This window comes from Lepisosteus platostomus, chromosome 11, assembly GCF_059453375.1.
Source record: "Lepisosteus platostomus isolate fLepPlt1 chromosome 11, fLepPlt1.hap1, whole genome shotgun sequence".
In the NCBI taxonomy this organism is placed as follows: Eukaryota; Metazoa; Chordata; class Actinopteri; order Semionotiformes; family Lepisosteidae; genus Lepisosteus; species Lepisosteus platostomus.
Genome location: NC_142621.1, coordinates 43310511 through 43334558, shown reverse-complemented (window position 1 = coordinate 43334558; position 24048 = coordinate 43310511). Strand labels below are relative to the sequence as shown.

Here is a 24048-nt window from a genome sequence, read left to right as displayed (position 1 = left end):
CACATGCTAAGGCATTCACATAAACAAGAAGAGCGAAAATAAAAACCGGACAAGCACAAAAGTAGATCCGAAACACAAAAAACGCCGCAGAGACGAGTGCTCATAAACTGAATTCGCACAGCCAGTTTGATTAAACAAGTACACAGCGCACCATGGTGCCCAGTGAAAAAACGCTGTTTAAAACGTGTATAAACCCTGCCCCACAGTTGGGCGCCTGTCTCCCCCTGTCTCAGAGCAGCTATCTGCTCAGCAGGGAGCGAAATTAAAATCATTGTAGGGACAGGCATTAACAGCCGCGCTCACTCTTTACGACACAGTGAGGGGGCTGCTTTTGGCTGATATTAAACAATTTCACTGGGGATGCAAAATAATCGCCTGCAATCTCAGGGTCATTCAGGGTAGCAGTAAAAACGATTCACCTCATTTATTCCAACGCTTTGCAGAGCTCGTCAGCCGAGCGCACGGAAAAAAAAAAAAAGAAGAGCAGCTCTTCCGAGATGGGAGCTTTGTGTGCAGTGTCAGGGAGACAGCAGATAGCTAAAAGGCTTCATTCCTGCTTACAATACTGAAGATTTAGCCTTCCACACAGAAGGAAAGGCAAGGAACCACAATCCTGTGATTCTGGTGTGACGTGCTCATGTGTGTTTTTGTCTGCGAGGTTAGCGATGGTGACGTTTCTCACAATGAGCAATGAGGCAGCTTTTTCGGGGTTCTTTTTATGGCAGGTTTATTCACTACCCCATGTTTCCCCCCATTTGAAAGCGAGGAGAGATGGTAAGCTGACTGCAGATGTCTTTAGACAAGCCCTTGCTTACAGAATAATAGGCGTCAGCATGTACAGGTCAAACCAACAAAACTAAGACCATGCTTGTTTGATTATGGGTTACACAGCGTTCGCAACATTCCTCTGCACCGAAGTCAAACAGCTGCAGGATTGTTCAAAAGTGAAAACATGTGAGCAATTGTTTTTTATTATTACTGCTAATAATATGATGAGCACGTCTACGAACAAATAAAACAATGGAATTTTATCTAATTTAGTCAGAAATGTTGTCATGTGCTATCACTCTGAACACCACACATTAATACAGCTTACCTAATGTGAGCTTTTGTTGCTTCAATTGTTGCCCAATTGAAAGACACAATTTAATTTGGGTTTTTCCAGAAAGGTAACTTTTTTTTTCTCAGCTGCTGCAGGAGGGCTGAGCGTTCAGTTGTATTTCATTATAGCAGTAGAACGAAATGCTAGACGGTATAGTCGGCATCGCACAAACCCAAGATAACGTCTGGCTGTCAAGGCTGCGCACGTCATGGGGAAATAATCGTGCTGTTCAGTTATGAGCGGGTTTTCAGAAGCAAGAGAGAAAGAAAAGCTTCACCTCCACGGTTACAGACCTGTCTCTCCCCCAGCCCTCTCACACACACACACACTTCCGCACAGCTGCCCTCTCACCATGATGGCGTAAACAGGAAACAGGTGTGGAAGTGGGCGTCCTCTAGTGATAAATGGGATCATGTCAGTCATGGACGGAGGTTCAGGATGGAGCAAGAATAATTGCTCGAATGTCCAGACCAAACACATACTGCTCTCCCTGCCCATGGCTAGTTTTGAAAATGTAGGATGAACTGGGGAGGGAATTTCTAAACAGTAGAATTGCCTCACTACCCCACAATTACAATGAACTACATCTGCTTGGAATATATAATACTGACTCAGTTCATCAGATTAAGTGATCTAGCCACACAGTGAAGGATCTCATCCACCTTCACTCATCCTTACTTACAATTACACGGTGTTGAGAGTTGATATTCAATATGGTTATTTGACATTGGCGGAATGTATCACATCATACTTTGAAATGAAAACTAACAAAAAGAGAGCCCATACATACCAGAGATCTTGGCTGGCTCTGGTTTCTCCACTAATTGGTCAAGTACATGTTGGTCATCCAGGTTAACGGGGGACTCCACCTTCACAGGTTGGCTCCCGAACATCGAAAGAGTGGTGAAGGTGCTGATGAGCAGGATCCCCAGGCCAACCAATAGCACTAGCTACAGAAACACATACAAGACACATGGGTGAAAAACACAAGATTACACACACTATCTCTCCCTTTACTGAAGATTAGGAATGCTGTGATTCAGGGATTCATAAGGACATAAGAAAGGTTACTAATGAGAGAATGCCATTTGGCAAACATCAGGTCAAGATCTTTAAATAAAAACAGTATTACAGGTGTAAACCACAATGCCTTCTATGGTTAAAACTCCTCTAGGACAATGGGCCCATGTTATTACAAATCTTTGTTACAGAACATGTTTTAACTCCATAGTTTGGCCTTTGCTAAGTGTTACAGAATAAATTAAGAAACGCTTGGAAAAAAGATCTGAAACAATACAACAGTGAGATGAGAAGTGTCTCCTAAGCCCCACCTTAGTAGACAGCTCTTCAATTCATACAGAAGGGCAGAGAATAAGGAATAAAAATAAGTGCCCTGCTTGGAGACCAGGAAGGTGAGGGTTCGGTGCCACCATGCTGGCACTGGGGCCCTGTGTTCTGGGCAGTGCTGACTGAGGGAACAGCTGTCTGGTGTGATCAGGCCCTCGGTTGGCAGGAACTCGGTCCTTTTCTAGCCAACACTAACATCTGCTCCACTCACGAAAAACAATTCCAGCCTCCTGCCCGCCCCCAGAATTAAAACCTGACCCACTGAGTAAACACTGCTGGCTGCCCATTGTCCTGTGGCAACTGCGAGACAGGGCTCCTTGCATATCCCAAGGCACAGAGGCCAGGGAGACGGAGACACCTTTACACAGCAGGGCCACAGGACAGCATGCATGGTAGCATCAAAGAGAGAAAGGTGCTTGACAGGTTTGTTTTCCTGGGCCTTTTCTGTGATCTCATTTAAATGCTTCTGAGACTTTCCCTATAGCAGCAGTTAAGTTTTACAGCGATGACCACTCGTTCCAAAGCGGAGTTTAAAAAAAAAAAAAACTCACACCCTACCTAATGCCAAACACTTATTTCATTCTTCCTTATTTTCTCCATATTCTGTTTTAATTATGTGTATCAATACATAGGGGAAAAAACAGATAACTGGCTAATGTCCTTTTCTGTTGTCGCAGCCAGTGCCATTCATTGATATTGTTGCTTGTTGCTGAATAGGTTGTATACAAACAGTGAGACAAGCATGAGTTTGCTGTACCATGCAGTGTGCAATCGCCATCTGCTGCAAATCTAAAAAAAAACAGTTTGGAATTGTCTGAAAGTAAGCGTCTGACAATTACAGGACAGCCGACTGCAAACAAACTGAATGCTGCACAAATTCTGCTTGGAAGACAAGACGGGTAAAGATTTTAAAACAAATTTAATACCGTGCCTCAAAGTATATCACCCTGCTTAATACAGCTTTATATGTAGCACTAGAGAAAAAAAGGTCCATGCTCAAGCAGCTATCATTGCTGCAAGCACTAAATTGCTGGTAAGAATTTTGATCTCAAGGCAAAAAAAGTTACTGGACATGTAATGGAACAGCTCTGGATGATGAGCAGTTTTTGTCTGGGGGACACTACCAGACAATTTTTGTCCGACACAGCATGAGCTATATAATGCTCTGATTTAAGACACACGCCATATTAAAGACTCTCTGTTTATATGACTGATGTCTAGAGCTCTGATGTGTCAGTGCAGAGATTAACTGCACAGAGAATAACAATGTATAAAAGACAATATAAACCCATGAGCTATCATGTCTACTACTACAAAACACCACAAACCTTTACCCCACCTTCTGGTTCCCTGCTACCAAATGTATTTACGGTGTAGTTTAAAGACAAGCTTCTTTAAGCACAGCTTTCAGTTGTGCAAGGCTACATTTTGCTACAGTTGACCAGATTAATAATAATAATTCCCTACACTTGTATAGCATTTTTCTGGACACTCCACTCAAATGGGACTCCCCTCCACCACCACCAGTGTGCATCCATCCCCCATCACCTGGATGATGCAATGCCAGCCATAGTGCGCCAGTACACTCACCACACACCAGCTCTCAGTGGGGAGGAGAACAGAGAAAAGAAACCAAACCATAGATGGGGATTATTAGGAGGCCTTGATTGTTAAAGGCCAGGGGGAAATTTGACCAGATTATATGCATACACTTTCTACTATAAACTAAATAAAGTCACAGCACAAATTCATTATATTCTTGTCATTTCTACAAGCGCTAACAAAGTAGTTTTTAGCTTTAAGACTATTTTTTGTGTTCTGAACTAACTGCACCACGTAACTACTACAATTTTGGCTGCAAAAGCAACAACTTAAATAAATCTACGTGTTAATTTTTAGTCTACTACAGTTCTAAACACCAATATCTGCAATGCCACTCGTTTTAAAAGTTTCCTTTGGCTGCTGCTGAACAGCCATTATGGATGGGCTCTCCCTGCCAGAACTGCAGCACGCTGTAAACCATGTGCTCTCCGTTCTAGTAAAACTATCCGCTTTCCGACACTGATCCTATCAAGAAGTAATAATAAACGCTAATGAAGCCCTTTCAGAAGGCACTTAAATAAATAAAAATTATGAATTTAAGAAGCTTTTCTGGGTGAAGAAGGACAGGAAAGGAGTCTGGCACGGCACCCGAGACCCCCAAGCAAGATAACGGAAGCCCTTGGCAAGGCAGGAGCAGGCAAGCTGCCAGAGACAGCAGTGTCAGGGAACCGAAGGCCTTTCCTGTAATTATATCCCTCACTCTTTCCTTTCACAACAAACTTCTTTCCATTATTTCTGCTGTGGTGCTGACTGACAGGATGCCTCCTCCCGGACTCGAGCAAGCTCTCTCCCCGCAAGGCGGGATAGCCAGACAGACAGCCGGCGGAGGAAATCTGAGAGCCAAGCTTTACATCTGGCATGGCATTTTTATTATTAGTTCCATCATGTCTATCATTATTACTTCACTATTTTAAGCAAACCTTAAAAAGAATCTTGAATGTTATTTTTTCTGGTGAGAGACAACTGGTAGCTTTCACATTCAAATATCATAATAATAATATCGGAAATATCATAGCAGTGTGGCATAATACTCTGGTTTTTGCCTGCTTTTAGCAGCCTGCAGTGTCAAATGGTATTGCAAGAAAATACATACTGTACACATGCAGCAAGTTATAATAATGGCTCCCCGTTAATCAATTAATACCACCCTCCAAAACACTGGACTGATCAATATCAACTATTTTGAAAAAGAACATCATACCTCCTTTTATCACACAATCAAAGGAGGTCCAACTATGATTGCATACAAGAGTATCCCAAATAAAATCTCAATTGTTATTCAGGGAAAGTGTGATTCTCTGTGCTGTTCTTTTTGCACTTGTCTTTAAGAGCTCTGAGATTCCTGGCGCATGCCTTCCTAAGATGAATTTCTTAGAATTCAGACCCTGTGCACTGAGCTCTTCATTCATTGTATTTGTCTGGGATCGCTCTAGAGAGGAATCCTTCAGAGCAGCTGGACAACGTCTATACCTAATAACACTTACTAAATGCCCAGAATTGTAAATGAACTTTCTCAATAATGTATTATACATTAAGACCCTACCAGGTCTCCAACATTAACAAAGCTCATAAGACTATATTACTGTATAGAATATGCATTTTGGGGTAAAAATTAAAAGCAAATACCTCTATTGGGTAGTTGGTTTATTTCTTCTTTTACATGACATATGTATTAAATAACTGTTCAAAAGACTTAGTTTATTGGATTTTTTTTGTAATCAAATCAAATTTATATAGAACTGCTGTAATAAAATGTCAAAGCATTAGCTGACTTAGACTTCTGTGCTAAAGTTTGACATTCTGCATTGTTCTATTATTTTCAATGTTTTTCCTTCTTTATGCAAAAACAATTCAATATCAATGCTAGACTGAAATTTTACCTACTGTGCTTCAAGGTAGCAATCATTATATCTCTGGATTTTATAGCAAAATAAGTAACTTCTAATCTTTATAGACATGTACAGGAGAACAGAGGAAGTTTATGACAAGGCACACTTGATAAGCCAACAAGGCATTGGATATTTTAGTATATTTGATTGGAAAATATAATGAATTAGCTTCTATAACACTTATATTAGTATCTCATGCATAGTTTACTTTGGGTTGTTATGGTCACCTATGTGAAGATTCCAATACAATGTAAGGAATTCTAAATAAGATTGGTTTCTTTACAATCAAAGTTGTTCCAACAAGCAGACAACACTGCTGGAGGCTTTAAATATATTGTTGATGCTTGTAACATGTATTGTAACTCCTGACTCCCGAAGGATATCCAAGATCCTTGCAGTGGTGCATGCTGAAGACATTTTAGTCTCCTTTCTCCACTTCAGGATGCTTACATATGTAGCCAAAGGCGCTATATACACCTGGATCAGGGCCCATGTCCATGTGGCAGGGTTCATGCCAAGCGTGCCATACCTGAGCAGACAGCCCGTTCTTCTGGATCTTTTTGTAGATGAGGGCAGGACAGACAAAACAGATCAGACTCCCCATGGTGGCTCCAGTTAGACCCAGAATCGTCTCAACTGAAAAAGCAGATGTACAGCCAGGCAATTCCTTTAGTTCATTCAGGGTAAGCAGCTGAATCGTTACTTTTTATCACAAGGGATATCATTTAAATTTATCCTCTGGATTGCCTGACTGAAGCAGAACTTCTGTGGAACATGAACGCTGGCACAGGACATAGCTGCCAGGAACAGATACACTTAATTAAATAAACTGCTGCTCTTAATCCTTTTCCCCCCCATTAGCCTAATTAAGCCCCAGACGTCTCTTGTGTTAGTAATAATTTAACCCAATGCTGAATGAAAAAGTGATGCCTGAAACACATACCTTTATTGCGGTTTGCAGTTAACGGTCACAAACACACTCAGGCAGAGTATTCCATAGCAATAAAGACTTGCTTGGTTTTTAAAAGGCACAAGACCAAACAAAATTACTTTAAAAGCACACTCAACTCAAATACAGCAAATATAACGTGAAGGAGAACATCTGCATGCTTTCAACTTGTACAGTATATGCAACATGTTACTTTGTGTGATGTGAATTCAACACACCAACATACTTGGATTTAAAAACTAAGATGCTCACTGTAATGCAAATGAACAAATGGAACTGGAAATCACTTTCCAATAGCGAGAACATTATTTCTTGAATACAGCATCCATTACAACTGTATCTTCCCAAAGGGTAACGCCATAAAGCAGCATTAAAGCCTCTGGGAACAAAAAAGTTCAAATAGGCCAAATATATTTGCTAAAAGATCTAAGCAGGCAGCATCAAAAGAGACTGAAAGGAGCAGTGAGCACGTGTATGACAGGATCCAAAAGAGCGGCCCCTGTATGCAGAGCCAGTGGAGATAGCACTAATTAGGGGCTGCAAGTTGAAAGACTTGGGTGTATCCTAGAAAAACAATTATAAAGCCTGAAAACGGATTCCTGCCATTTTGATTAATTTCATAAAAAGCAATGCAACAGCTTTAGGGCACAGCACATGGGTTTCCATTTTTACCTTCCTACAACCAGGAAAAAAATGTTGCCCTTTGAAAAACATTTGCAATAACTGCGATATTTAAGACTCACCGTTGGGGATGAGGATCCCACCCAGCATGGTACCGAAGACGATGCAAAGCGTGATGCCTTTAAACCGGAGAGGTGGCATGTACCCCCCTGCTGCAAAGGTGCCATCTTTCTGCTGAGAAATGGGAGAAGCCCTGGTGAGTGTGGTTCGCCATTACATTTCTAACCTCGCTCTGTCAGATGAGCTCTCTGGGCAGGAAAGGGGACGAAACCTCGCGATGTGTGACTAAAGTCCCGGAAAAACTGTTCTCCGACTAGGAATCTTCTCTTAAAAACAAAGATTCAGTCACAGAAGACAAATCCAAGAAGCTACGCTTAACTATATTTAGTATCACACACTGAATTGAAAGCTCAGGTTTTGTCACTGTACGCATGACGTGTTGCCCACTCCTCTTACCTGCTGCTCAAAGAGCATGGTGTTGATGGCCTGTCGGCAGGGCAGAATCATCATAGGAAAGCCTACCGCCACCGACATCATGAAGCCCACACGGATCATCTCTGTCACCAGGTTGGAGGGGAAGTTCATCAGCACATTTCCTTCAATGTCTTCCGTGAAGCTCACATAGCCGAAGAAACCAACCTGAGGAATATACCAGCATTGCATGCTTACAGATCTTCTATTGCTCTCAAGGCTGTAAATCATCACAGAACAGGATGCTTTCAACATTAAACACACAGCAACAATCAACATGCAGTACTTTCACTTCAGACTGTGAAACATTCTAAAACAACCTAGCCCTCATGTTACCCCTCTGGCAGAAAAGCGAAAACAGAGAGTGTTCCTGTCTGCTCTCCGGTTTGCAATACAGGATTAACAGAAGCATTATGCTTTAGTAAGATAACAGAAATAGGGGACCAATTTAAATCATCATGCTGTACACAACCTAGCTGTTATCCTTTCATCTCCACATTTCTAGGGAGCTGACAGAGCCAAGTCACCCAACATCATTCATTTCAATGAAGCTGATAGCAGTATGATAGCATTAAAGCTCTGAATTAAAGGACACACTCCTATCCAATAATACTAAGGGAGAAAAAATGCAAAAGAATCAAAGAAAATCAGGCATTTTGGTTCTGAGGTTTGGCACAGTGCATCATCTTTGCTACCTGCAGTAGCATTTTTAAAAGGAGTTGTAAAAGAAACTGGAACAGTGCTAGGCACACTGTGATCTTTTCAGAATGCTGCTGTCATATGAAATTGCTCGTAGCCAAATGGCAATAATGACAGCATTATAAGTTTGTCTCTATCAGATGTCAACAAGTTACTCACATTCTACCTAACTTGTCAAAATGAAGACTGAACTGAAAGTCATATCATCCCTGATATGTTCCATTGATATCTCCAATTTACATGTTCCTAATGCTGCTTGATTTTAAACAGCCTGAGACTCATATTCTTAGCTTTTATTTTGATCATTTCTCAATTATACACCCTATCTGCAGTCACAAGAAAAAGAATAGTGTTCACAAAATCTTTTGTTTAGCTCCCTGCAGATCCTGCAATACATACACAAAGATATTATGTTATTTAAATATATAACAAAAACATTTTCAGCTGTCCTTAAAGCCAAGAACACCCAATTAACATGATGTAGGTACACCAAAATGCAAATCCACTATCAAAAAGAATAGTAATGGCAAGCTTCAGACAGAACTGGTGCGAACTCCCATGAAAAGAAAACCTCTAACCCAAAGTCAAAAATGCATTACAATTCTGTTCATCCTTTTCTTCGTCAAAACCGTCTTTTGCTCGACTGCATTACCCTTAACCAGCAATTAAAACAAAAAAAACCCTGCTAACACAGTTCCACCAGATACAGTGCTCTGAACTTTTTAGAGAGGATTCATTCGTCATCCCTCATATCTTGGCTCGTGCTGTAAAGGCAAAACAAGAGAAAAGCAGAGCTATCCTTGATGTTTTGTGGAAAATGTGCCGAGATCATCACAAGGTAGAAGACCTTGAGTGTTCAACAAAGCTCTTCGTTCTCCAGCTCCTACAACAGTGCTAATAAAGGAAGAAAGGATAGCCGCATACAAAAGAGGAAACGCTGTAGCCGTGGGAGAGGTGATAAAACATATGAGCACTCATCAAAGCTGAGCTTAAATACAATGCTCTTTACAGAAATCTGATTTTTATTAACAGCAACCAACTAAATTTCGAAGAACAGCTGGGGCTTAAACCCCAGAACTTGAGACTGCACATATCTCAGATGCCTCATATGACGCCATACTGATGCCTTCCTGGTGCTTACCACATACACAGTAGTGAGCAAAGAGATGATCACATGTAACTATAGGTATCAAGATAGTCCACTAAACCACTGTCTTGTCCATAAGTAAGAATATGGACCTCCAAGTGGGTTGACAAATTCCATGAGTGACCATGTGACTAATGGAATGACCATGATGAAGAACAGGATTTAATTTTCACAATTAGATTTAATCAATCACGTGTACTTCAGCAATGGAAAAAAAATAATCTGTGAGGAAAAAAGGAAATTTCACAAGGAAATAACCTTCAGATGGAAATGCCGTGAATACATATCCAACTATGCAGAATACCTATTGTGACTGAAGTGAATGACAACCATGTGATTTCCAAGGCTGCTATTCAGGTAGATTGAATAAAGAGTAAAACTCTTATGTTCTCACAGCCCTGATGCACGGTTCTTCAGTAAATATACTTAACGTGGTGTATGGATCATACACTACACGATAAATTCAATGTGTGTTATGGAATTGCGGACAGCTCCAGAAATGTCTGTCCTAAACAGCAAAAACCCTTGGATGATCTCATTACAGAAATGACCCATATAAAGACACACAAGAGACCACAGTTCTCCTGTATATTTTAACAAAAAGTATATTTTTCTGTGTGTATGCATGTAAGCATATTTTTAGATCTGACTAGAGACATTAGAAGTTCATTAGAAACTACAAGGCTAATTGATTTTTTTTAAACCCAGAAGGCAGTTTAAATGATTGTCCCTGTAGCCTATAATTAACCATCCTAGCGTTTGATGGGGAGGCTCTGTGGCCTAGATGTTAAAGCTTATTATTATAAGTCAAATCCCTGATAGGCTCCATGAGCGCCAACTAGACTAATAATTCTGAACAGCAGTGTCCCCAACCCCCTGAGCAGAGAATGTCAATGAACCAAAATCAGGGAAAAAAACGTCAACGTCAAGCTCCAGGATTGAATCATATAAGCACAAAGAGGCACGGCATGAATAAAATCCCAACATGCCATCTTTCCAGCAAGCCATACAAACCATTTCTTTAAGGTATGGCATGGCATGTACATCCTCGAAGACTTCCATTCTGTCATGCATACCAAAGACGTTTATTTCATGCAGCGTGTATCAGGATACACATGCATTTAGTGGTGCTTAGTACTTTGAACTTCTGCTTATACCATGCTTGAAACTCAACGGAAATCACCAAATCTGTGGTTTCGATAAGCCACAGATGTAAGGAATGTCTTTACACACTCACCGTGATGTAGAAAGTAGTGACCACATTGAGAGAAGATGTGAATATGGTGCTCATTCTTTTCACAGAGGGCTCATCCAGGCTGTCGTAGGTGGGCAGGACTTGCCTGGAAAGCAAGGATGAGAACTGCAGTCTCAGCAAGGTGTTAAACAAGCCATGACATGGGTTCGTTAGAACATCAAAAAGTTGAATCTCAAGAAAAGAGCAGCCCGAACCAGCTACTGGGCGTACAAATAAAACCATCCAAACAGACAGACATTGAAGGCTGCATCAAACAGCATCAGGTTAAATGTATGATCCAAAAAAGAAATGAAATGACAGGAAACAAAGATTTGAAAGAAATAATAAAACTCCTAATGAACAGAGAGAATAAAGCCTTTCAGCAACACAGTCCAAGTTATCTTTTGGAAACAAAAAGCGACAAAAATCACTGTCATCACAGCACACTATAAAAGTGCTAGCCAACGCACATTAAAAGGGGAATTTACAGCTGCAATATATTAAAGCAGAGTGCGAGTCAAGTTTTAGAACCTTATAAAGTTTCTTGGCAGTATTAGGTTTGAAAAAAGGGGTCATACTTGTTTTCTCCAGTCTCTAAATGTTAATTCTGTTTGGAGATGTTTGGTCATTGCTTCTTTCAGCACTAGAACAGCAAGCAAAGACTGAGCAAATAACACAGATTCCCATATCAATCAATTCTATAGCAGTCTGGAGCCTCAGTGTTTAACCAGTACAATTTCTTAATTGACCAGCTTAGTTTCTTAGCTTTGTTTTCCCTTATGGTTTTGTTTGCTATGACTCCAACGCATCCAACAAGTCAAACAGTTCAGTTTAAGGCAGCACAGTTCAGCAAAGGACATCACTACTTGATACTGCTGAAATCTGCACTAGTAGGCAGGAAGGGTTTTGATCCAGTACAGCTCAGAAGAGCAAGGGATGTACATTTTGTCTGAAATTTTACATTTAAGGTTTGCATGAAAAAAAGCATGCAACTAAGATACACAAGATGCCACCTGGCAGCTGTTTATCTCAGAATGTTTCTATGAAACAGTATCCAGTTGTCCATGGTGTAAACAGTTTTAAATAAAATCGGCTAGGATCAGGCCCTACATAATGATTATTTGATTGCTTGGGGACAAGATGGGAAAATAAACAACATTAAGTTATGGTGCAAGCCGTTACTCACTACAAGATAATGTTTTTCTCTTCATATTCCTGGACTAGGTAACCCAATTCTAATATGAGTTTGCAAAAGTCATCTGCACTGTGCAGGCCAAAGAGCTGGGACAGTCCCTTAAAGGGCACTGCAAAACCCAGGTTTAACAGTCTGTGCCAGTGTGCCACCTTCTCTGATGGCTTCTGTTCAGGATTTAGACTCAATCAGCATAAATCATATTGCATAATGTCTCTTCTCCTTTATTGTATTAATGGAAGACATCTCTCCAAGACAACTTTTCACAAGCAAGGGCGCCGATGATGATGATGACAGCAGATAAGATTTAACAATAAACACATGCAGACACAGAATAATGGATATCTTATGAGGCAATTCGAGAATGCGAGAGCATGAATTCCTTTTTCCCCATTTAAAAGCTTCTACTAAGGGCTAGGCATGCTGACAAAAATAAGATCAGTCAGAAATGGCAGACACTTTCCTCCCTGGACTGGCTGTGAGGCAGTGGGGGCCAACTCTGGTCCTCAAGGGATGTTGTCCTGCAGGTTTTATAGGTCTTTAACTCTCCAATTTCTCAAGACCCAGGAAAGCTTAAATGTGTCCAATCAAGGAAAGAATGAGTTCAATTAGGTAATTAAGGGCTCAGGAGGAAGGAAAACTAGAAGCCTTCTGGCCCTCAGGGACTGGAGCTGTGCACCACCCCATCCCCCCCATATGTAAGAGAATCAACAGAAGTGAGAGAGGGGTGTTAAAGGATTTTCGAGAAAATTGAATTAGTATTTTAAATTCATTACAAAACCACTGGAAGACAAGTTTAATCAGATCTCATCATTTTCACAGTTTCATTTAAATGATCTTGAGCTCAGGCCGAAACTAGCTAACCCTAGATCAGCGATCCCGAGTCCCGCAGAACCACACCCCTGCAGGCTGATGAGGTATGCAAAAACTCAAAAATTAAAATGTAGAGGATCAGAAAGCAATTAAGAAGGCGTAATCAATCATAATATCGGTTCAATCAAAGAAACAAGAGTCCTGCTGGAATGATAACCAATAGATTCTGGGACACAAACCCTGAACAGTGGTAATCGAAGGCAGTTCAGTCAGTTGATTCAAATAAATCATGAGGCATTCAAATGAAAAAAAGACACCATGGCTCTCTAGATTTTTAGCGAAAATCTCTCCTCCAGGACCAAAAGGGATCACTGCTGCAGGTCTCCAGAAAAGATTAGTTTTTTCCCCAAACTGTAATGAAACTGGTCCCACTGGCCCCTTCCCATTGGCATGCAGAGCCAGTGCCACGCTGTGATCTCCACCCTTCCAATCCCTTAATCCCCAGCTCGCCTTCACCCGCTGCCTTCCCCTGGAAGAGATTCAGCCAGCTCCAATCCTCAACGACTTTAAGATCATCCACTTTACATTCCAAGTCAGTTCCGACGTGACTTTAGATAACTTCCGTATTGCGCCCTTTTACTGAAAACCCTGCAAGGCACCTAACATGTGGCCCTTTAGAAAGAATTAAGACACCCCTGCCCTAGAACGTCCTAAGATCTGCTTTCCTTATTTCAGACACCATTGGCATGCAGCTCTTCAGTACTAGCTCAACCCTCTTCACAGAATTACAAGCAAGAGGGTTTATTATTCCAAAGCCATTTTCTTTTTTGAAGACTATGAACAGGTACCTTTGGATGGGTTCCTTGATGCACATGCACATGAGATTCTACTGGCTAGATGTATTCATGCACATGCTCCCTTGATATGTTTTCATGCATTCATTTTTAATTCACCCATTTGAGTGATTGGCATCCCACAGCAAAACCATGGATGAAAGGACACAAGCGATCATTTCCTTTAAAACCAGCAGGTCAATCCTTTTATCCATCTTGACAAAGGTAGCATCCCCACTGAATGTACAGCATGAAAAAGGTATGGGAAGGGACAGAAAAAAAAGGTGATGTTAAAAAGCCTTCAGTCCACGTACTGACAGACTTCACTAAAAGCTACTTATTCCCTTGGCATCAGTCCCTTAGGGAGACCAGTGTTCCTCCCTCAGCTAAGAACTACTCATGTGAAACACGCCATTCCTTTAAAAACACAAACTGTTACTAATGTAAACTGGAAAAAATAAACTATTTTAGTCAATGTTACTAGTCTCCATCTCTAGATAGGAAAAGACTAATAGACCTGGAAGGCCTACAAAGAGACAGGGGATTAAGAAAATCGTGGCATATGACAGTTCTGGCTTAGTCAGATTTGGACGCGATTTCTGGCTTGACGAAAAACTGTGTAACTCAGCTTTTCAAAGTGAGCCAAAAAACAAAAAGCACATGGATGACAGAGGGAGATTTCGCGGTCAGATTAGGAAGGAAAAAAAAACATTATATACCAGTTAGAGGTATAACATACACACCAGAAGTGGTTGCAAATAACTTTTTGCTTCCAATCCAAAAAGTACTACACATTCATGGAAACTGAAGGAACCAGAGTGCAGAACCTTGCAGGAAGATTGTGCTTCAAAGCCACTGGTCACTGTTTGTTTTCTTTCACCACAAATAAAACTTTCAGCCCCCAGAACAACTATAAGACTCCTTCTCCTGATAAGTCTTTACATCCTGATCACAACAATTGAGTCAGGAGTGGCATTCGAGCGCACTGGTTGGAGCAGCCGGCACTGAAAAACGTGCCCGGAAAGCAGAGGGATTAAAAGGGGTGAAGACCCGGCTTTTCCATGGTGGAGTACAGCTAGCTTCCCCATCCCAAGTCCACAGAGGAAGGAGAGACGAGGGGAGTACTTACGACTGACAGGCGAAAGCCATGCCACAGATAGGGATGCAGCGAAAGACGCCGTCCCAGCGCACGTAACTGACCAGCTTCAGCCATTGCCCACTGAAGAGGCCATGTTTGAAGGAGGACAGCACCATCTGCGTTTGAGGGAGAGCAAGGAAGATTACAGGTCGTCCAGATCAATCAACCAGGCGCCTCTCTCGCCAAGGAGTCGGGGGCAGAGGAGAAAGGAAAGACCAGGAAATGCCATGCTAAAATAAAACTGGTGTGCCCACCCATGACTTTAACGCACCAATGGTTTTCACCCTTTTTAAATTTAAAAGGCATGTTGCACTGAAATTAATTTCTTCTCAATGCAACGATAGTTCACTCTAGAGAAAAGGACCTCTTAGCTGACTGGGCACATTTTTCTCCATCTACTGATCATTTTATGACAGAAATTTTTATCAGAAAATGTTTTTTGTTGATTCTTAAGAAATCAGTTTGGACCCCCTACATATCAACACTCCGCGTGAAGCCTGAAAGTGGCAGTGAAATACAAGTGTCAGAGTGCAACACCTTCAGAGGGCTAAAGAAAGTTTGAGAAAACAGGAAGCAATGCAATTTAGATTAGAGATTGTTTTTGGTTTTTTTGAGAAAGTCAGATCATTTAAAAAACATTTTTTTAAATCAAAATCCGGTCACCAATTTTGCAATTAACATGGCATTTGCTGTAGGTACCACCTCCCCAAAACACACAACCCCACTCTCCCCCCCCCAGCTCCACATGCCCAGAAATCAGGTACAGTCTCCAGGAACATGGGGTGGAAGGTGAATGGTAGGGGGCAGGGGGGCGGAGGAGAGAGAATGCCATGCCATGTTCTGAGCCACCCCCCATGAAGATTAATCAACAGGATGTGATTTTTTTTTTGGTTCGCAATTTACTTACGGATGGCAGCAGAAGGTAGTCGCAATAATTGGCAGGCATTGAACGACCCCTGAGACACGCCACAGGTGCACTTTCTCCACCCATGACCCACTGATAATCCCGTAACGCAGTGAAGACAACACTATCTAGAAGCAGCGTAAGAAGGGAGCAAAGGGGAAACACATCATGGACAGCGTTAGTGGCGAAGTCAGATCCGCAGGTGTGACGTGGCCCAGCTGACAAGCGATTTAGCCACACCTTGTCGCCACCATTTTGTTAACAGGCGACATTTCCTTATTTCTAGGCTTTGTTTAGGTGGCTTTTCGTTTGCTCAACTCTGTGTTTTGTTTGCTCACTAACTTTAAACAGAGTGACACAGCATTAAATGTGTGGCAATTGGTATCGGGAGCAGATTTCAGTTTGAAGGTCTGAAAGACTGGGTCTGGTTGTTCCTCTCTCTCTTCTATTTAGCATCAGGTTGTTCGGCTTTTCTGCCACCATCTGAAAAACAGCTTTCCAATCCTTGCTAAGAGAATTGAAACTGAAATTTTCCCATTCAATGTCCATAAACTACGTATGAATGCTGCTCATGGCTATTTTAGGATTTTACTCTGGACAGCTATGAGAGCAGCAGAATTGCCATTATCTCTGGTAGTGAAGTCTGCACGCCCAGGAGCCCATGAATGTTCATAGTAGCAGAAGTCCACTTCTGCTTGCCAGCGTGCCTAAGGGTAAAGTTAAGCTTGGGACCCAACTCACTGATACTTTCCGTCATCAGCAGAATTGGAACAGCTGATCAAAGACACCTCGACACAGGCAATGGTGCTGCCCAGGCAATGTTCCACTTTACTCCAGTTTGCGACCGGTAATGTCTTCAATTGTTACGCACTGCGCCCCAGTGACCGCAAACTATAAACTAATACAGTGCGATTAATAAACTAGAGCAGTTCACATTTCTAAGCAGAGTGGGGCCAAAAAACATGGCTGGTACAAAATGCAAGCAGCAAACTAATCATAGGCTTTGCACACAAGAAAGCAAATTCTATATCTCTATAAATCTTATGTATTTGTTCTATAACATTTATGGATTGCATACTGCAATTTAGCAGTATTAGTTTTTTAGTGAGATGCTCTCACACACACTTCAGGACTGCGGAGGAGACACATGAGCAAATACCCTCCTTGCTTGGCCTGAACTGTCAAGGTCTCAGACATCAATCTGTGGCAAATGGAAAGCTGTACTCTCCCCTCCAGGGAACATGCACAGACAGAGGCCTCCAATGCCACCTGTACTAGCTTACTGCTCCAATGTCAGTCTGTGTCCCTGTCACTGTCACTCTGCCAGGATGAACCAGTCCAGAGGAAATGTGTGGGGACTGTGACCTGCATTTTAATCCACTATGGGCTTGAGCTACTTAGCGAAGAGAGTTGCTTTTTCTCTCCCATTCAGACTCATTAACATCTGATCTAGAACCAGTAGTAAATTCTCAAAAGTGGTTTCACATTAACCTTTAGTTCCTATTCATGTACTTTCAATTTAGATGGTGATGCCTAAGAGCACATTTTCTCATTCTCTCACATGAAGAAAATTCAGTCCGTGAGAAAGACTGAATGACGATGAATGCTGCCTACTGTTAAGGGGAAATTCTGAATTTTTTAAAACGATCAATTTTGTATCACTCCTGAGAACAGGATTCAGCTGATAACTTTTAAAATGATGGGCTTTCTTTATCCAATTTAAGGCATAAGCCTTTTTTAAATGAGCTTAAAACTACTTTCCAAAGAGCGTAGGCATCTAAATTTAATCAAAGCTTAAACAAGCAGCCTCTTGAAGGGGAACTGAAACATTTTTCCAGGTGGATATGGCATTCAAATTCGGTCCATAAATTACTTTCCAAAGCAGTTTGGTATCTTTACCAATTCTTTCTTAATGCTCACGTGCACCACCACTGACCCTTCCATAAGTCCCATGATGTCAGTGGGTGGGAGATCGTTCTCCCACATGCTTGCCAACTCAGTTATGAACAAGACAGATGAACTAAGTCGGATCATTTTCATTATGTGGAAGACTGTAATGCAACAAATATATATATATACAGTAATTTTCTCCCTATTTTTCTTCCCTATACAGACTGTATGCCTGAGTGTTATTTTTATGTCTTTTTTTCCTTAGGCTTTTCTATTTTGTCCATGTGCACATATCAAGCACTTCTTTTGTGACCACAAGGATTGAATGTTCCGAGCAGAAAATGTGTATGACAACAAGCTTCGAGAAACTTTTTCAATTGTTGTAAGCTAAAATTCATTTTGCTGCCATTTTCTGGTCTTAAAGCTATGACTGTTACTGTTATTGACAGCAGCATTACCGACTTGTCAGGCAGCAGATGTTAAGAAAGGCTGGGCCTGGTCGGTACTGTACGGGGGTGGGGTTGACATCAAACCAGCTGGAGCACCAGTAGATGTCGCCCATCCCTCTGGGTCAGAATTTCCAAACCAATGATTCAGTATAGTGACAGGGCACTGTGCTGTAGGACATACCATCCTACAGTTAAACCAAGTCAACCAACTTATTTAGCTACCTGGTGCAGTGCCATGGGATAAGGGCATTAACCCTTCTGTCCTGACCAAATTGCACTTTGGGCTTGCAGTCTAGGCTTTCTAAACTTTACCCTTAGATCAAATGGTAAAGAATTTCACGCTCCTCCACCTGAACTGCTGTGTTGTGGGACTAGAGGCACAAAATGGTTGCAATACATCATCAAGGAGGGTGCGTCACTTCAGTGGTGGATGTGGGTCCAACCCCATACGTAAAACAATTTAAGATCCTTTGGGATAAAAGTGCTACACAAATCCAAGAAATTATTAATACTGCTATTATTAATAATTAAACCTTGTTGGTTATAGAAGATCAATATTGTAATCGGTAATTATGTTTACAGAACAATGCAGTACTGAGGTAGATTAGCTTTTGTACACAACTTTACATGCCCAATATATGACATTGCAATTCTATTCTAGGAAAAGTCCTGGTGGCCACCAGTGATGTCTTATGCTTATTGATAAGTTTAATAACATTTCAGTTCCCCTTTAAAGACTAAAAGCTGTCTGGGGGATATAAGTGGACTAGTGCGATTTTACTCTAGAGCTGTAAAGCCTGGGAACCAGCTGTGTATTTCAGGAAAGCAATACTCACCACAAACATGAAAAGGGTATAGAATATGAGAGCCATGGCAGAAAAGGACTGAATGGAGGACATCATGTTCCTCTGAAGGCTCAGTGGCAGCACGATGAAGATGGAGACGACGATTAGCAGAAACACACGGAAACTCCCTGTCACCTGAAACACACAGCAATTGATTCGTAATTGGCACCATTAAACCCCATCAACCACTCCATCTTGCAGCACCATCACCTATAGACCCAACCCTGCACAGCCCCAACCCCCTACACCCCAGTCAGCTACAGACACCACACCCAACCCCCTACACCCCAGTCAGCTATAGACACCACAACAACCCACAGTCTTCTCCTTATGCCACAGGACACACACAGGGCAGGTTAGATAGTTGACATTCAGAGACCTTAGTAGACCTCTTTGCAACAGACTGACATTTACTTCAGAGACATGCTAGCAGGTGGCATGCAAGTTTAAGGGAATGACTTTTGCTTGCTTTAGAGTTAATGGTATAGACCTGTGCATCAATAAAACAGATATACAATCCCTCCCCCACACTAAACATTAGTCTCATCTAGCAACAGAAATTGCAGAGGGATTAAAAAGGGCTGTAACTCTGGTCCCTTTTCAGTGAAGTCTAATGTGATCACACGCTGGGCACTGACAGGAAAATTGTCATGAAGCATTAGTTAATTAAATGCAAATTATTACTCATCATGCTGCTCAGTCAAGCTTTAAAGGTATAATCCTAATAATACATATAACTTGTTTATATGCTGTCCAAAATGCAACTGAATTAAACCAAAACAAAGGCCCAAAGTAAAAAAAGAGCATGTTGAGGCACAAAGTAGTTGCCGGCTGGCATTGATAACTTTTCATCAAAGGCTTTAATGTGCATAAACAAAACATGAGAAAGACGTCATGCAGCTCTCCTCTTTATTTTAAAATTCAAACACGGTTTGACATTATCAAATCCACCTCAGTGCTTCTCAAACATTCATGGTTGCATGACCCAGTCAATACATTCATTTCATAACCTACTGGTTCTGCCACCTATATTCCAGTCAGTCTGAAGTGGGTGTGATTGTTTTAAGAGTAATAACACAGGTAAAGCAAGTTCAGCCAAGCTTTGTAAGAAAATGCACTTTAACAACAGTTGTGTCTCAACATTTTTCAAGGTGGCACCATCATAAAGCAGTCAGGAAAAGGACATGTTCTTAAAATCAATGGACTCCACAGATTAGAAGACAATTAAAATCAATGTGCACATTTGTGTTTTCTTGGTGTGTACCAATTCAACAATACCCAAGCAGATCCTTAAAGGTTTACTAATGACACAGATAGGAGAACCAGAAGGTCAGAACCTTACTGGAGCAATCTGGCCCAGTCAGATATGTACACTGAACACAGGGAGACAGGATGAAAGCTAACTGAATTATTCCTGGAAGCAATAAAAAATGACTATTACTTTCAATTTACAAAGAAAGTTCTAACCCTTGATTTCAGACATTTACGAAAATAGACTAGCTGTGCACTCCTATAAAACAGCACCCACCTGGAGACCCAGCAACTGGGCAAAGAAATTGGACCCCAAATCAGCAATGACAACATAGAAGGCTATGCAGGTCCCCAACATGAGTCCAATCATACTGCTCGACAAAGACAAAACAATTAGTTTTCCATACAATAGTTAGGTTAGTTTAACTTAATAACATTAACCTTGACTAATTAAAACCTACAGGAGTTCTAGTTTCAAACACAATGTGAAAGGACCACTGATGCGAAGGAAACTCCTCACCTTGTTTCCACTAAGGCTTTTCCTGCTTTTCCATATGCATGGAAAGCTGCAAAAATATGAAATTGAAATATGGTAAAGATTATGCACAACTTTAACAATTCGGACTTCTATTATGCTGCCTATCTCATTGCATGTAAAAATGGTGTGATCTTGGAAGCCAAATATGAAGTATCAGCAGAGGAAAAGCTGTTTCAGGGGGTGCAGCTGAGTTAAAAAAATGTTTTTATTTTCCCCAAGAGCCATCAGGCTTCTTTTCTATTTTATCTTTTGTAATCGGTTATTTACAGAACCATTTAACCACTCGATATTTATTAGAAAGAATGAACCAAATCAACTGGTAAAGCTGACTGGTAGGTGGTCATTCGTTGAGCTGGGTGAGCTTGTTTCCGAGTCAACCCGTTCTAGATTTACATTACACAGACCCGCGTGTGTCCGAGAACGAGACAGTGAAGAGTGGGGGCAGTGACAGGCGAGCCTGTTGGCCCTTACCCAGCCCGGCGTAGGTCCGGCGCTTGGTGCTGCTGGCAGAGTGAACCAGGAACATGCAGGACTGGTGGGTCATCCAGGAGCAGAAGAACAGGAGCAAGGTTCCTAAAATAATCCCACACTGCAGCAAGACCAACAGAAACAGAGAGGATCAGCAATGCCCCCCCACAGAATCTCACCCAATGCTCAAAGCTGACATTTCTGTCCTCTCCATTTCACAGGGATGACTAATTTCCTTTAAGGCAGGGCCATACATAATACAACCAGTTACAGAGACAAACTTTTTAAAAGTCCAGATTCCCTCACATTGTGGACAACCCGGAGCAAGCATACTTTAAGTTAAGTCCTTTAAGTTTTCCTTTAACTTCTGTCCTTTCAAAACAATGACTTTCTATTTCATGTTCTGTTGAAAAAAAAAACATTTCTAAGGCAGTGAAAGTTCAGCCAACACTGAACACGCATAACACCTGCGAACATGGAGAGATTTCAAACTTTCACTTGAATTTGCCTGAATTTCCCTATAACTTTGTGCTCAAAATACCAGCCATGCAAATCGCTTCCATCCGCTACAAGCTCTGCTTTCCTTAGACATGAATCTCTGTGAAGCACAACACTCACTAATACAGCGTCGAACAGGTCATTTTAAATTTACTTACCTGCTTGAAGCAAAAAGGCATCGTCAGCACACTGACTCCCACGATGCTGTTTACAACGTTCATTATCAGACCGCAATTGGAAGCCGCCATGGTTGTTTTTTCAATATATTAAAATGTGATGTCGCTTAATTAAATTTAAAGATGTGTCCACAACCACCTGCAATTCAAAAACGGCCGAAATGTCCGGAGCTTGTTTTCCGTCTGTTTCACTGTAGTTTGTGACGTGGCGTTGTGGGGAAAATTGTTGTCTCCCCCCAAGAACGATTTCAGTGAAGTTTACGTCCTTGGGCTAAACTAAAAAATACTCCGCGCGGAAACATCGATCCCGGGCTCGTTTTAACAACTTTTCCTTTAATAACAAACATATTCAGCTCTTTTTCTTTAAACGGAAAATGTCTCGAAACGCAGTACACCTCCCCAAACTCCAGCCTATGTCACCATCGGTGCGGGTCTAAAAGTGGCTAAAAGCCTCCTATCGAAGCGTTGCAACACCGACCAGGAAGAATCAAGTTGCAAGATAAATATAATTTCTGTATTTCCCCCCTCCTGTTTATTACAGACTGTTTCGATTCCGAATTTTCTATTTCTTTATTTCCTGCCTGCGTTACCAGGAAGTACCTGGCAAACAACGAAACGCTTCGTGGACCAAGAGAGGGCCCAAGAAAGGGCCATAGAGTCGCCAAGCAGGAGCGCTCTCTGCTGCTCTTAGCGGCGCGGAGGAGTCCGGATCCCCTCACGCCTGCGCAACATGCCTGAGCTCCGACCAGATTTAAAAATAAATGGTGCCACCACTGCTGTTTGGGCTACTTTGGCCAGTCCTGCTGGGCACTAGTAGATTCATTCCAGCCTGGAACAGACAAGAATGAAAGCTGGAAAATACATTTCGAAAAGTGAATCGTGTCCCCAGCAGAGATTTTGTAATCCATCCATCCCATTTTCGAACCGCATTCTCCACCTCAGAGTCACGGGGGAGCCGGAGTCTATCCCTGCCAGCAACGGGCACAAGGTACAAGGCGCTCTGGACAGGATGCCAGCCCCCCCCCCCCAGGGCACACACTCACACCAGGGCCAGTTTCAAAGAAGCCAGATTACCAACCAGTATGTCTTTGGATTGTGGGAGGAACCAGAGCACCTAGAGGAAGCCCATGTGAACATGAACATACAAACTCCACATAGACAGCACCCCAGGAATTGAACCCAAGTCCCCAGTACCGCAAGGCAGCAGTGCTAACCACTGTGCCACCGTGCTGTGTGTGAGCCGTATTGCTTCGTATGTACAGTGTACGCACGGGACAGCTGCAGTGTTCAAGTGTGAGCTGTGAAGTACCTCCCCAGCATGGGATACGCGTCACCAGGGACAGAACGACAACCTTTCATCCACCTCTTTTCAGGATCACCTTCTGGATCTGGTGCAGGACTTTGGCCACGTCTTCTCCTCCGGTAGAGGATCTCCAGGGGGATATAAAAAAAGAAACCAGTACGAAAAATGGGAAGGCAATCCTACCAGCAGATCCAAACTCCATGCGTGTTACTATCGTGGGTGCAAAAAGACAAAAATGTAACAGGGGCCACAAAAGGGAGCTGTGAGTCATTCAATTTAACATCCCCGATTAATTTAATAGGAATTAATGTGTACATAGGCTTTTACAAGAGAGATCAGAGCAATTACTCGGTTTTTAATGAGTCTTGGGGCTTGTGGTCCCAGACTCTTGGTAACTGGATTGGAAGCGGAAGTCTTTCGCTTTTAAAGTATGTGTTTAAAGTGTGTGATGGAATGCTATATATTTGTATGTCATTGGCAGGGGGTATCATTCACACTGCATTGCCAAGGCTCTTACTTGAGTCAAAGGCACAATAACCCCTTGAGAAATTACCTCACCAAGAACCACATTCCTTCTGTCCTTCCCTTCTCTGACTGCTTTATCCAGCACAGGGTCGCTGGGGAGCCGG

General features: G+C 41.9%; 1 protein-coding gene and 1 long non-coding RNA gene across 4 annotated transcripts in view; both read right to left on the bottom strand.

The window, feature by feature from the left end:
• The window catches only part of slc38a10 (solute carrier family 38 member 10), a 35061-nt gene extending 12309 nt beyond the window's left edge, over positions 1-22752 (bottom strand). For 2 of the 3 annotated variants that reach the window (XM_088599857.1, XM_088599859.1), the window contains exons 1-11: positions 22099-22752; positions 21446-21563; positions 20957-21002; positions 20714-20807; positions 19177-19320; positions 15089-15213; positions 11125-11227; positions 8027-8209; positions 7633-7744; positions 6470-6576; positions 1893-2052 (exon numbers count right to left, since the gene is read on the bottom strand). In XM_088599857.1, the coding sequence (XP_088455983.1) occupies positions 1893-2052; positions 6470-6576; positions 7633-7744; positions 8027-8209; positions 11125-11227; positions 15089-15213; positions 19177-19320; positions 20714-20807; positions 20957-21002; positions 21446-21563; positions 22099-22188 (1282 nt within the window). In that variant the 5' untranslated portion in view covers positions 22189-22752. Of the gene's footprint in view, positions 1-1892; positions 2053-6469; positions 6577-7632; positions 7745-8026; positions 8210-11124; positions 11228-15088; positions 15214-16004; positions 16130-19176; positions 19321-20713; positions 20808-20956; positions 21003-21445; positions 21564-22098 lie in introns of all 3 variants that reach the window. The other variant, XM_088599858.1, reaches the window with a different exon arrangement.
• LOC148652745 (uncharacterized) overlaps positions 1-24048 on the bottom strand; it is a 95390-nt gene that overhangs the window by 25299 nt on the left and 46043 nt on the right. The gene's annotated exons all lie outside the window — the stretch shown is intronic.